This window comes from Aedes albopictus, chromosome 3 (genome assembly GCF_035046485.1).
Source record: "Aedes albopictus strain Foshan chromosome 3, AalbF5, whole genome shotgun sequence".
NCBI lineage: Eukaryota > Metazoa > Arthropoda > Insecta > Diptera > Culicidae > Aedes > Aedes albopictus.
Window position 1 is genome coordinate 275620589 of NC_085138.1, and position 15105 is coordinate 275635693.

At 38.0% G+C, this 15105-nt stretch overlaps 1 protein-coding gene across 3 annotated transcripts in view; it reads right to left on the reverse strand.

Moving 5' to 3' along the window:
• Positions 1 to 231: 231 nt before the first annotated feature.
• Positions 232 to 15105, reverse strand: part of LOC115253807 (protein split ends) — a 50754-nt gene continuing 35880 nt past the window's right edge. For all 3 annotated transcript variants that reach the window (XM_062860886.1, XM_029856938.2, XM_029856940.2), the window contains exons 6-9: positions 7954 to 8330; positions 7682 to 7886; positions 7444 to 7619; positions 232 to 2717 (exon numbers count right to left, since the gene is read on the reverse strand). In XM_062860886.1, the coding sequence (XP_062716870.1) occupies positions 768 to 2717; positions 7444 to 7619; positions 7682 to 7886; positions 7954 to 8330 (2708 nt within the window). In that variant the 3' untranslated portion in view covers positions 232 to 767. The remainder of the gene's footprint in view (positions 2718 to 7443; positions 7620 to 7681; positions 7887 to 7953; positions 8331 to 15105) is intronic.

Genomic DNA, 15105 nt, shown 5'->3' on the forward strand with positions numbered 1-15105 from the left:
AACCAGTTCGGAAAAGTTGGCCATTATGATATCAAAATGAGTTATATAAAATATAAATTATGGTACTAAATTGCATAAAAATCATTATTCTTTTGATGTTAGATTATCATTTGCCTCTACGCGGGAATGCCAAATCCCCTTTGTTCCAAAGCGTCCCTAGTCTGCCGGTGTCTGACCTGCTGAAAACCGATTGCATGCCGTGATATTTTCAAAATAAACCCCCATAGACGATTTCGTTACAATTGTATGATTTTTATTACGTTTGTGAATCGTGATGTATCAGTTCCGATGAACATCTAAACTTACGCCTACGAACATGTCTAATGTGATGATTATATATTAAGTGGCTCTCGAATCTTAATTGAACATTTACACTAATTTCATACTGGTTCTGTGGACAGAGAAATAAACACGCCGGTGAATCATATTTCCCGAAATGAATGCCGACTCCAATATATTGTACTAAACGATTTAAAACCACTTTCATAATTAGCATAGTTCATTTTTTAAAAGAAACACTAATACACGATGAGAAATCTCGCACTTGAATGCTTCAAACAGTGCGAGCCTGAATCTAACATAAACGATTGCTTGAGCTTCCCAAGCGTTAAACTTATTCACAGAATTATTCGAAACGATTTCGCTGACACAATTTCCAAAAATATAAGGAAATACATTTTCCATAAAAATACTGAAATAAACTAAGAAAATAAAAAATCTAATCACATAATCGCATTTGCTTCTACTCGCGCAGTCTTCCAAATCATTCAGTCGCTTCCATTACATTTGATCGATGGTTCTTCTACAGGAACTGGTAGCGCTGGGTATGCATCGTCAGTGGACTCTGTTTTTAGCGGTTCCTCGTCTTGATTTGTTACGGTGTTATCGTCCGGCTTTGCTACAGCTACGTCCGTTTTGTCTTCCTTAGAATCGTCCCCGACAGCTGCTACAGGCTGTGATTCTTCTGTGGTAGTTTCGGATTCTTTAGTCTCGGAAAGAGCGACATCCTGTGGGGTTTTCGAACCATCATCGTCAGGCTTTTGTTTCGTATCACTAGATTCCAGTTTAGAATCATCCTTTGTTTCCGGAACAGATACTGATTCGGCGTTGTCTACTGAAGGGCTTTCCGACTCAACGGTTGAACTGTCCTTAGACTCAGCCTGTACATTTGCATTGTTGAGATCGTTTGTCGAAAGAATGGATTCATCGGATGCCGAAGCGCCATCGGTAGTTTCTTGCTTTATACCGACTGTTTCAGTTTCTACGTCTAATTTTTCATCTAGGGAATCCTCGCTTGCTTTTGCGGTATCTGTTTCTACGTTAGATGGTGCACTTTCTACAGAGGTTTTTGACTCAATTGAACTGTCTGCTTCTAATTTAACGCTTGATGGTACGCTATCATTAGCATCTTGGCATCCCTCATTCGTTGTAGCTGAATTTTGAGGTGACGAAGGTAACTTTTCAGTACCTTCAATATCATTACGCGGCTCGCTATCAACATCCATGGGTTCTGCTAGTTCTGGTTCAGAATTATCCACAGCTTTGTTTGATTCGCCCACAGAGGCTTCATCAACAGCATCAGGATTAACCACAGTCTTCTTTGATTCGTCCACAGAGACATCATCAGTTAAATCTTTTTCCACTTTTATTGGAACGGCTTCGAGTTCCTCTGGTTTTTTGTTACTTTCTTCAGTACAATTTTCCTCAGTATCCAAAGGTTCTTCTGGTTGGATTTTAGATTCTGTGGTATCCATAAGAGTTTCCTTCGAAACATCAGCCGAATCGTCTTCAATTTTTATGGCAATGGCAGATGATGAGTCAGGACTGCTATCAAGTGAACGATGTTTTTCTTCGGGCTGGTTAGGTTCATCAGTGTCAGGTTCAGTTGTAGGGATTTTAGAGTCTGTTGTATCCATGGGGGTTTCTTCCTTGGAAACGTCAGCCAAATCTTTTTCAATTTTTATGGCAACAACAGATGATGTGTCAGGACTGCTATCAACTGAGTTATGTTGTTCTTGTACTTCGGCCTGTTTGGATTCATCTAAACGAGGCAATGATTCGCATTCTGCACTATTCGGTTTTTGTACATTCATCGTAGATTCCTCCTTTTTATCTGCATTTCCACCGTCAATCGAATTTTCTTCGATTTTTATATCGTCTGATACATCGCCACCACTATTAGGCGAACTTGACTGATGATTGGTTTGTGCTGCCACTCTTGTAGAAATGGAAAGATCCATAATGTCAGGATCAACGTCATGAGTGGTGTTCGAATAAAACGAAATATATTCGGGAGATTTATCTACTGGCGAAGTTGGCTCTAACTTTACAGCTCCAGCACCTGGAACAGTATTATTGTACACGTTCTCCTGGCGATGGAGATCTTCATCGGTGCCAGATAATGCTCGAATGGCATCACTGATCATTGAGAGCTCGGACTTCTCGATTACCGGCTGATCTATGAGCTGATCAGGATCTGATTTCATTTGATAAAACACTGGCGACGTGGTGTTGCTTATTGGCTGCAGGCCAGAGTAATCCAAAGGTTCATCGTTTTCCTCCCACGCGGGTTCGTCTTTGATTTTCACCGGTGTGTGGCTTTGATTTTCATTACCGTACGAACCACGGAGGCTGACGTACCTGCTGTTTTCGGGTCCATCATTGTCAGGTGATACCTTCTTCCACCTGGAGCGCCGGTTTTGGAACCACACTTGCACCTGTGTTCAAGAGAAAAAAGTACGTTTTTAGATTACGAGTTGATTGGTATATGTGACTTGACCCTCCGAGCCTTCTATCGGAAATTCGTTTTTTGAGCGAACATATAGTCTTTCAGGACACTTGGTTGTACGAGAAAGGTAAAAAGTACGATGTTTAGATTAGAATCTTTCATGTCTATATCTTAAATCCATCCGCATACCACATGGTCAGTTGGGAAATTGATTAAAAAAAAAAGGGTACTTCATTTCCGAATGGAAATTTTGATTTTCCCGGGATAAGTTAAGCACCAGAAATATAATTTTGTCCATATGGATTTTTAGGATACTTTGGTGTCAACATGTTTGTTGGCATTTTTTCAAGTCTCAGTTGAAATATTTCCGGTTCGGTTGAATTATCGCCAGAACCCTTGTAGAGTTTTGAATTTCCATAATAGCAGTTCCCTAAGAAGAAACAGAATTAGTTGCTTCATCATAGTTGGTTTTGTAGTAATGGGGAAGCTGGTGGAGCTAGTCATTCAGTAGAAGCCTATAAGCAACTACATCTGGGTATTGAGAATGCGGGAGACATTTTTCAACTACAGCCTCTAATCAGTATCAATGCGCCAAGGAACGAACTGAACTAAAGTATGAGTTCTGAAAGAACCTTGATGAGGAGGTCTATGGAAGAGAGTTTCCAAAATACCTAGTCATAGGAGATGCAAATGTGCCGATCGGTGGCGAGATGGATCTACATAGGTCTTAGCCGAGTCGAAAGACACCAGCAAAGAAAAAAAAATGTGCCGATCGGTAAAGAAAGTTTCTAGGGGGATGGCAATTAGCAGTTCCTACCTACTGCGAACATAAGAATCTGAAAACACACCTGGGGACACTCGAGTGATAAATGTGAGATTCTACGGAGGCCCGAACGTTGGCTCGAATTGGACGCGATTATCCGGCGTCACGAGTTCAAGAAACAACAGAACCATGCCAATACAATATCCAACGCTTCTTGACCCGATTTTTCGAACTCTCTAAGCATAATACACTCTTCGAATGAGTGTAATTAGTTATGTACCTTAGAATTCCTTCCTGTTGTGCTTATCCTTCGACAGATACGTGTATTCCCGGGCAGAGTTCAAGTACTGACGATCAAAATGTGTTATTGGTTTGTATGAGATAAGAGGTAAAAGTACTGAAAATAATAGCAAAAATTTGTTCTTGAACCATCTAACCAATAGCAAAATATGATATTTGAAGATGAATCAAATAGCTCACTACTATTGGCTAGATCTTACCAAGGGTTAAATGTGCTATGATGATAATGTTCCAGGAGTAAAGTTGAGATATTATTTTCAGTACTTTTACCTCTTATCTCAAACAAACAAATATCACTTTTTGGTCTCCAGATCAAAATATGCTATTATTGAGCTATTTTCCTCTGCTCGGGTTTCGACTACCACTTGTAATCTATCTCAGTGTCAGTTGGGTCTGGTACGTTTGGCATAATGCCGTTTGGCATAATGCCATTTGGCATAAGGACGTTTGACATAAAGGACACTTGGCATAACGGACATTTGGCATAAAGGACGTTTGGCATAATGGACATTTGGCATAAAGTACGTTTGGCATAAAATGATTTCAGTAAAAAGTGAACTACATACTTAACGTAAAAGAATTATAAGTATTCCAAAGAAGGATAATACATTATAATGTATTAATTTTTATGGATATAATATGCAGACAAGGATGATTTGCTGGAAAGAACCATTACCGGAATCTAAATTGCTTGTATCGATGAAGAACAGCCTATATTATACAGCGCTTCCCAAACTGTGCGCCGCGGCGCCCTGGTGCGCCGCAAACTTTTCCCAGGTGCGCCGCAGAATTTTGGCTTTTGTGACGAAACAAAATAAAAAACAAACTCTTTATTTGTATTGCGGAACACCTTGAATTTTTTTTTCATTAGTAAAACTAGTGTCGCTTGTGAGCGACACTAGTTTACTTTTTTTATCTTTCCTGACTCTTCAATTCTTCCATAGGATTTCTGGTATCCTTTTTAAACATATCTATTGAAACCACATTTTTAAATTTCAAGTTTACAATTCTTAAGCTTCAGCTTAGCTTTTGATTTTACTATAACTTGTTCAAAGTTTTTAATTTCAAGAACATTATTTACGTTCTTTTCAGAATAATTACAAGGCCTTCAGAACAGCTTAGCGGCAGGCAGGTTTGCCGATCTGGTAGTGTGAAGAGCTAGCTTTGACCTTTTTGAAGCGGACTGTTTCATCAATACTGCCGCAACCTCGCTGAGCTCGAATAAGTTTGTTATGCACGGTTTCATCAATGGGGTTATATATGGCCAATCCAGGCCCAAAGGGTTAAGTTGAAATTTATGAAAATAAGTTCAATCAAAGCCCACCTGTCAGGTCTTTACAATCTCTTCATGTGTCCCATTTTGCCGAAATTTTACAAATTAAATAAAAATAATGCTTCGCAATTTCCGCAAAAAGTTGAAGCTTATGTCAAGTTCTGTGTAGTCATTTTCATTCAATAAGAATTCTTTAACTATTGCAAACGCTTTAGAATTTTTGGCTGAATTGTTGAAATTCAGCAGCTCGTTATACCTTTACATCTGAGTTTCTTCTTATTTTTAAAACTTCTATTATGGAATCAACATGAGTTTTGAAATCTTACAAATATTTAAACTATCTTTGAGAAATTATTTTAAAAAAATAGTTAGTTTTCCAAATATTGAATTATGAAAACATGATAGGGTATTGGTTCCCTTATTAAGCATGTGGCTCCCATTTTCATCCTACGAAAAACAAAGGATTGAAGCACTGTTTGTTTTGTTTCTTATTTTTGTATTTTTTGTTAGAAGTGAGCACGCATGAAAACAAAAAGAACGGAATCAATCGGTGCCGTAATCGCTTGTTTTCGAATAGGATGAAATTGGGAGCATGAGATTACTGATGGCACACAAACCCTATAAGAGAAGTGTTTCACAATTTTGACTTGCACATTTCAAAGTAAAAGTTGCTCAAAAATTAAAAAAAAAAAAGAATTTGTTTAAAAACTTTGGTGCGCCGCGACTTTTTTAGAAATGTCAAAGGGCGCCACGATAGCAAAAAAGTTTGGGAACCTCTGTAGGGCCTATATACAAAAGAAGGAACATTCCCCAATCAAATTCATGGAAGCAAAAGGTTATTTCGAAAACAAGAGATCCAGTATAATGCACCAACAACAAGTTTGCCTTCTTTCCCTTGAAGGCTGTTCTTTAATATTTCCCCAGAGTCCTTTATGCCAAACGTCCCTTTATGCCAAACGTCCTTTATGCCAAATGTCCTTGATGCCAAACGTTCTTATGCCAAATGTCTTTATGCCAAACGGCCTTATGCCAAACGTACCAGACCCGTGTCAGTTATCCACTGTGAATATATGCAACTGAAGAAGATTACAAGGGGTAGTCGAAATACTGTATCTTGCAAAGGATAAGTAAAGCAGGGCGGAATTAAAAGGTATGTAACTGATTACACTCATTCGAAAATTCAGCGCTAGCTATCCGAAAAGTTTGCTGCACAGTACTATGAGAAGCTAGACGGGAGATAGGAGAAACCGGTGAATATAGCGATGTCAACAGTTTACGGGAGTTTATTTATGAAACATTGGAAAATTGGATCATTTGCTTGCTCACTTGTTGTGCACAATCGACCCAAGTTTTAGCTACGTAAGTGCAGTAGAAACGGAAATTTATACCTTCAAAATCGCGAGGCAAACCGTTGGAAAGAGAGAAAGTCTTTTAAGGAGCTGAAAATAGCAAGGCTGCTGGGAAGCACCATCAGATTCTTATAAAGATATGGGAGGACGAAGAATTGCCCACCAGTTGGATGGATGGTCTCATATTCCCAATGTACAAGAAAGGGTGCCTTTTGCAAAGAGATTATCCTTTTAAATTCAGCGTACAAGATACTATACTGACACGTGTCCTAGGGGTCATACACAAATTATGTCACGCTTTTAGGAGGGAGGGTGGGTTTTGCATAACGTGACGAATCATACAAAAGTTGGAGACGTCCCAAACAAAAAGTGTGACATAGGGGGGAGGGGGGGGGGGGGAGGGGGGTTGAAAAAAGTCGAATTTTGCGTGACATAATTTGTGTATCTCCCCCTATTTAACAGATTTAGATCTATTCGTCGGCGAATACCAGGTTGGTGTTCGTGAGGGCCGATCAACGACGGATCAAATGATTAACCAGTAGATGATCCTAAACCCATTTACAACTTGCAGACTAATCATCTGTTTATTTATTTTAAAGCAGCCAACGATTCAGTTAAAACAAATAAGCTTGAAGAACACGGTTTTCCGGCGGAACTAATTAGGCTGATACGTGCAGCACTACCTCGTTTGTGATACTCCTCTACGGAGACAGCGAGAATAGGCTTGACCAGCTAAGGTTCCGTAATTTGCAAACGCAAATGAAGTTCGCTCAATATATCTTCATAAAAGGCAAGTAAACTACCTACTGTTGTCAAAAATGTTCACATTTATCCATAAGAGGTGAGGATAAAACAACTAAATTCACGGTTCACGTGGTATATTAAGGTACCTTCTCTATGCTTTATACCGATAGTCCCAATCTAAGCTAAGTAACCTTAGTGTATCTTACTTTTCTACATCATTTCCCGAAATGAATGCCATATCATCCCATAATGATATTCTAGATTTATACCAACGTAGCATACTAACCTGTTGTTCAGTAAGCTTCAGCTCTAGTGCCAGTTGACACCGCTCGAGGAAGTTGAGATACTTTTTATCGGTAAATTCCTTCTCCAATATTTCCAGTTGCTCGGTTGTAAAGTTAGTACGTTTTTGGCGGATTTTATCCGTCCTGTTATGTTTCTCCACAATGACCACGTCTCCGTCTAAAGTAGGGAACACAGTGTTATAAATGAGTTTAATTTATTTGTAAAACGATGGCACTTACCGCCACAGTCATTCTCTCTTTTGATTTCTCCATACTCTATTGACGAAGCCGGTGGTTTCTTTGCTTTCTCTGTCGATTTACTGCGCATGATGGGCGGAGTCATGTTACCACCTCCAATAGTCCATCTTGACTGGGACCAGGGAGATGTAAGTCCGGCTTCTATTCGTTTGTCCTTTGCTCTCCTGTTTTGGAACCATACTTTAACCTATATAGATTAATGAGAAAATACCATCACAAGGGTTTGTCCTACGAATGAAATCCCAGATGTTTACCTGTCTTTCAGTCAACTCAAGGATATTCGCTATTTTGACACGTTGTTTATAGTTCACAAACTGATGAACGGCAAAATGTTTTTCTAGTTCTACCAACTGCTGACGGTTGTATGGAGTTCGCTTTCGGCGGAACCTGGAACGTTGTGCCATCAGCTCTTCCATGGTCAACTTTCGTTTTTCCACTGGTTCCGATTTGATCTTCACTGGAAACTCTCCATTTGGCTCTAATTTAATCTCGCCTGGTTCAAGCTCCATGTCATACTCATCTTCTGGTTCGGATTTGATTTTCATCAAGCCACCGTTAAAATCGAAAGATTCCGATTTTATATCCAGTTCTAGCGGTTCTTTTTTGATTTGCTGATAAGTTTCATCCGATCCTACAAAAATAGCTTTTATCAATAAACTGTTTTGTTTTGAATGAGAATGAACGATAACAATACATCATTGATAAACAATAAATAAACACGTCAAAACCAAAGAATCATTAGTGTTGCAGGCATAGTTAAACGAAACTTACACGATATTCAATTTTCCATGCTCGTAGCGATTCCCAAGAAAAAGATTGCTTGAATAATCTTGAAGATTTGCAGCTAAAAAGACTCGCAGATTCCACTTAGTATGTTTCTGAATAATTACTGACTATAACGTAGTGGATAACATGACAATTATCACACTGTGGAAAGGTTTTTTATGTGTTAAAATTTTAGAGCTTTTGCATTTATGATTGAATGTTTGTCGTTTTGGATGTGATATTCCGTTGAACTGATAAAAATGGTTAAACTGATTGCGATGTTTATTTGAACCACTTTTAGCTCTGATACTAATGTTTTGAGCTCTCTGCAGAATTTCTATCTATCGTCAACTACTTTACGTAAGTCAAATAATTTGTATAAAATAATATTTAGATCGCGCGCATAAATAATACCTACCATATATATAAAACCACGCATCCAATAAAGAATATCATACACATCCTCATCTTTGCCTATTATTACAGAATTTGGAATTGGTTTTCACAAAAAGTTCCGAAAAACCTCTTTGCTTTTACTTTGAGGTTGTACATTACCTTTCTGAAGAATGGAAAACTTAAAGAAGAAATCCTTAGCGACGACTTGTTTTTCTCAGGGAAAGGTCTGAAAATCGATAACCTTTTCCCAAAAAAAATATTTGCGATATTTTGCTAGCCTCTTCATTCATCTAATCTTGCTTGTACCATGCGGTATTTCGCTTCCAAATTACTTGCAAAGTAGCCCAGGAACGCAACCCACGTCGGCGTCGGGCCCGTATTCGGCGGGGCATTATATCTACAATTAGAAAACCGAATGCACAGTGCCGGAGCACCGTCCAGGAAAAGTACGCATCAGCAAATGGGTTAAGAAGTGTGTTGGGCACTTGTAAAGGCCACACATGGAACATTGAAAAGTCAAATAACTGCAGTACATAGTTGAGAACGCAACACGAATTAATGCTACATGCTATGAAATCATAACTTAAAATCTACAAGTCGATTAGGGAAGAAGCATAAGAATGGTAAACAAGTGGAAGTGCAACTGAAACGATGGAAAAAGCTAACAAATAATACACAAATGAGATATTATAGGATATTACGTGATACAAAAAAACGGAATTTGTGTGTGTATGATATGTATTACTTTTGGTCAATCGATATAAGCTTTCAAAAAATTTAGATTTTTTTCCAATTTTTATGAATATTGAAAAATGCCAGGAGGGATTACACAATCAATGCGAAAAGAGCATTTGTGGTATACGCTGTTTTATTTCAAAAATATTTCAATAATTTATTAATATCATTCAGTAACCATTTGGCATAATGACGATTCGGCATAACCATTTCCTCCACGTTCCCACTTGGAGGGATATTCTAATTCTTGAAACCCTTTAAGTAATTGAGAGTTTTTGTACCGACTTTTCGAACCCTCTATCTAAGCAGAATACCCTCTTCGAATGAGTGTAATCAGTTTTGTACCTTTTTAATTCCGCGCTATTTTAAGTATTCCGACTATCACTTGTAATCTTCCTCAGTGCCAGTTATCTACTGGGGGAATAGGGTGGAATTAACCCTTTCCTGCCCACGACTTTAAAGAACTGTTCTATGCCAAGAAAACGTTTTCGAAAAAAGTGCTGAAACAAAAGTTATTGCAAATTGGTCAAATTTTTCGAAATCAACGAAAAAAATAGTTGTAAAAATAGTTGTAGATCAATAGTATTTTGATTGTTTATTAATAGTTCTACTATTGAAACAAGTAGTTCGCAATTGGGTTCACCTAATGAGATTACAATCATTCTCAGAGCTATTGCATCATATTTATCTGATTCCGTTTGTCTTGAGTTCGTCGAAAATCGATGGTGCTTTAGAGCAACCATGGGGAGTAGAGGGTGAAAAGGTACAAAACTGATTACACTCATTCGAAGAATTGAGAGTTATTAATTGAAGAGCTTTGTTTGTCTGCCATTGGATAATAATTGAACCCGCCATCTCCGGAATGACGATCCAAAGTTTTATCCGCTAGGCTTACTGTAGATGAGTTTGATGGTCTGATTGACATTTTGGACATCGTGTTTCGAAACACAAATCGCACAAAGAAAAGATCAGGAGGCATGAACACTTCAAACAACATTAGGCGCTGTACATGAACTTCTTCTTCGCTTGGCGTAACGTCCTCACTGGAATAAAGCCAACAACTTAGTGTTCTATGAGCACTTTCAGTATTTAACTGAGAGCTTCCTCTGTCAATCACCATTTTGCATGTGAATATCGTGTGGCAGACACAAAGATACACTGAAAAGAGTTTTCACATTGTTTTCATCTGATTTTCACATACGCGTATCCATTGGATTATATATCCAACAGTTATATAGCCAAACTAATGGAAATTTTCCATTGGATATGTGGTTTATTTTTTCAGTGTACTCTATGCCCAAGATACAATGGAATGTACACAGAAAAAATAAATCACATATTCCATGGAAAATTTCCATTAGTTTGGCTATATAACTGTAATTGGATTTTCCGATGAAAATTTCTTCGGAAATATCAGATGAAATCAATACGGTATATGGAAAACATTAGGAAATCACATAGCTTCTATTGGAAAATCACATAACTTTGCATAATCTATGTGATATTTCCATATAATTCAATGGACTGGACACGCATATGAAAACAGTCCATGTGAAAATAAGATGGAAACAATGTGAAAACTTTTTTCAGTGATTGTTACAACACGCTGAAATGCCATTGATTTTAATGTGCACGTATTGTAGTTCCAATACTCCAGCAAGAAAATACGTACACAATATAATTCGTTGTTGAACAGTCAAATGAATCATTATTCAATGGTCGTTTATGGTGATTTAAATGGAAATTTTTATCAGGGTACATATAAACTACGTAGACTTATTTTTGATCACTTTTGTCTATACATATTTTTTGAAATTTGTATGTCGCGTAGACTTTGACAAGACAACTCGATACTACCGAATGGAATCTAATTATGCCTAAACTTTTAACTATTTTAAATACGGTTTCGAAACAGCAATGTCCATACACTGAAATAATTCTAAGAGCCTATTTCATCAGACGCTACACATACATTTTACCCCTAGTCTGACACGTTCACTTCAAATGAATCGTTATACGCATCATATTATAAACAGTTCCGATTGGAAAACCTTCTAATGAAACTAAATGACACTTGCGCATATCGGAGTTATATGCACATAACACGATCGATACATCAGCTGTGCATATAACTTTGACCGGGTGGAAAAACAACATTGGCAGATAAAGTGGAACACGTTTTGCAGAATTCCGCAATTCCAGTAACTGAGCTTTGTGGTCGTGCGGCTAGCGGCGTCGGTCATTTAGGCGTTGTGAGTTCGATTCCCGCTTCAGCCGAGGAAACTTTTTTCAAAATGTGAAGGATATTATTGGAGTTGCATATACATTGGCGCACCCAGCCCGCTTGATAGAAGCAAAATGCATGACATATAACAGTATCATGGCGACCTGAGAGTCATACCACATGCGTCGCATATAACTCTCACTTCCCATTTTCAACCTTAGATTAGATTCATATGATATTCCAATAGTGCAGTAATATATGATTGACATATAACAGTGACCGGAAGAGTTGGCTCAGTGTAGTGAATTGCTGGAGCAGATGGAAAGCGTGAGTAGAATCGAACAAAACGCACAAAACACCCATCAGACCCCTTGAAACACTGCTGCAACTCCTTTAAACTGGCCCAGGGACCCTCCAAAACCCTCGAAATATTCATGAACTTCTGGATGCTTATGCGATAACCACTCATAACCGCCTTAAAACTCTCTTAAAATTTCTTTGAAACTCCTTTGGAACCCCCTCAGCTCCCTCTAAAACCTTATGAAACGTTCTTAAAATTTTAATGGAGCCCATCTAAAACCCTTTTCAAGCCTTCTGAAACCCTCCATTGCTTCCCCTTAAAACCTCTTTAATCGCTCATTTCCATCTACCCTCAAACTCCAAGAAAACCCCAAAACATTCTTTGGGAGAAATATCTGGAAGAAGTGCTACACAAATATCGCAAAAATCCCGCTAGAAACTGTTAGAAAGTTTTTCCGGAAAACCACAAAAAGAAATCCACGAAGGAACATTGGGAGAATTTTCTTAGTGTCTCCGGAAGGAATCCCTCAAGAATTTCTGGAAGAAATCCTGGAAAGTATTCTTGCAGAAACCCCGCTTACAACACCTGCAGAAATTCCAGAAGAAACTCTTGCAGAAATCGCAGGAACACCTCTCGGAGCTCCCGGAAAGAACATCGAAAAATCCCGGAAAAAAACTCTGGGAGAAAACCGGGGGAAACCCCTGGATGAAGCTTGGGTTAAACTCCTGGATAAATCTAGAAAGAAACTCCAACAAACCTCTTCGAATGCAAGGAAGAACTCCTGGGAAAAATATAGGAAAAGACTGCGTAAGAATTTGAAGAAAAAAAAAATGTGGTAGAAATCCTTAGAGGAATTTCGGAACGAATTCTGAATAGATCTGTAAGCATATCTCTGAACTCATCTCTGAAGGAAATCAAGGGAAGAATTCTTGAGATCACAAGCTTTTATCAGAGTTAGCCGGGACTACCGTCAGTGTACCAGTAGCCGCTCATGACCCAATAGCCGCTCACTGTTGCAAAAATCAAGTTTACACGCATAAATACACTCTTTTCGGTGCTGATATTCTTGGACAATATAAATTAGACGAGAGCAAAGCCATTTTATGCAATATTTACCGGATAACATAAATTTTAAAAACAAAACAATGAATTTTTTTGAGCGGCCATTGGTCCCAAAAAAGCTGTAGGTTATTTCATGTGTTCCAATAACCGCTCACGCAAAAAAAATACGTCAAAATCGTAAAATCTGCCGATTTTAGTACACAGTGTGTTTAATCCCTATTATACCCTCAGCGTGCCAATAGCCGCTCGTGTTCCAATAGCCGCTCATAAGCTTAGAAATGAAGTTTTCTTGAAAAAATACAATGTTTTTATCACGGTTATTCAAAATATGCGTGCCGAATTACAGTTGCACGGAGAGGATTGCACATATTTATGCCAATAAACATCCGATTCATGACGGTGAGCGGCTATTGGAACACGAGCGGCTACTGGTACATTGGCGGTACACTCCTACGGAACAGAAAAAAATAATTGTTAAAACAAAGAGTTGCAAAAATAATGCACTTTTCCGCAAAACTCTATTTAAAAGATGCTATAAATTTGTTCGTGAGCGGAATTAGGACCACTTTGGTCTCACACCAAATGTAATAAAATCATATTTTTATGAAAAGTTCTACATAAGTCTTGATTTGTATCTGATTGTACTTAGATTGAACTAACATAAAATGGAAAAACATTACAAATTGGCTTAACAGTCATTCAACAAATGATGTTTTTCTGTGAAACTGGCCTTAGATGAGCGGAATCTGGTACCCTGATGGTATTACGGTACCACCCGTTTTTATACGAAATCGTAATATTCCATCGCAATTCCCAATTGTCCTTAATATTTTCATCGGAATCCCACCTTTACTACACCACCAATAGCAACCTGTAATGGTTTGCACTTAAAACTTGTAGTAAATACTACGTTTATTTATCATCAAATATTTGAAACCAGATTTTTCGTCCAAAACTGTAGTTTTTGCATTGTTATCAGCAAGGTCATGCTGAGGGCGACAGATTCGATTCCCAGTCGGTCCAGGAACATTTCCTTCCTTGACTTCCTTTGGCATAGACTACATTTTTGCCTGCTACTGCCACATGAAATACAAAGTCAAAATGGTCATTGGCTAACAAAGCTCTCAGTTAGTAACTGTACAAATACTCATGGAACACTCACTAACCTTGCATCAGGCCGGCTCCAGAGGCACGAATAGTCAGAAAGAGTTGGACAGCCCTGGGCAAAGATTCAATTGATAATAGTAATTCAGCTTAAAGCCCGAAATGACACAAAAGGTACTCTGCTCGGAGCATATTTAAATCTTTGAGCAGAAAGTTTCGCAAATTCATCTCAATTGAAGAAATAGCATTGCTAATCCAGGCATTTTTCAATATGCGAACGTTCAATGATAATGATTGATAAATGATCTGATTATCCGAAATGAAGTGACACCATGCGTGAAGCATTATGGAAAGAAAAAGGAATTCTTCCAAATTACAGAAATTAATAACAAAATTTCAGGTCGAAATCAGTTTATAGCTTTAATACTTAATAAGATCATGTTGAAACAGTTCTCATGACTTTCAATGGTATATGTAACGCTTCTGAGAAACGGTCCCTAGCTTCAGATAATTCGAACGCTATCAAGACAACAAACTTCTATACATCTTCGATGAGGTAAGTATACCAGTTAAACGAGTTAAATAATGTACACAGCCTAATACTAGAGCTCGAAAAAATCGTAATTAGAATTGTTCGGAAGCTGATTAGCTTGCAGTCTACTGAAAATCAGTAATAAAATAAAAAGAAAAACTTTCAAACGTAGGACTTTTATCTAGGGTTCGTGTATGTGTGTAAAAGTGTTTTATAGGTAAAAAGGAAAGAAAGTGGTTAAGATTGGTAGACTCAAAACTATAATCGCTGATAACAAATATGGCATA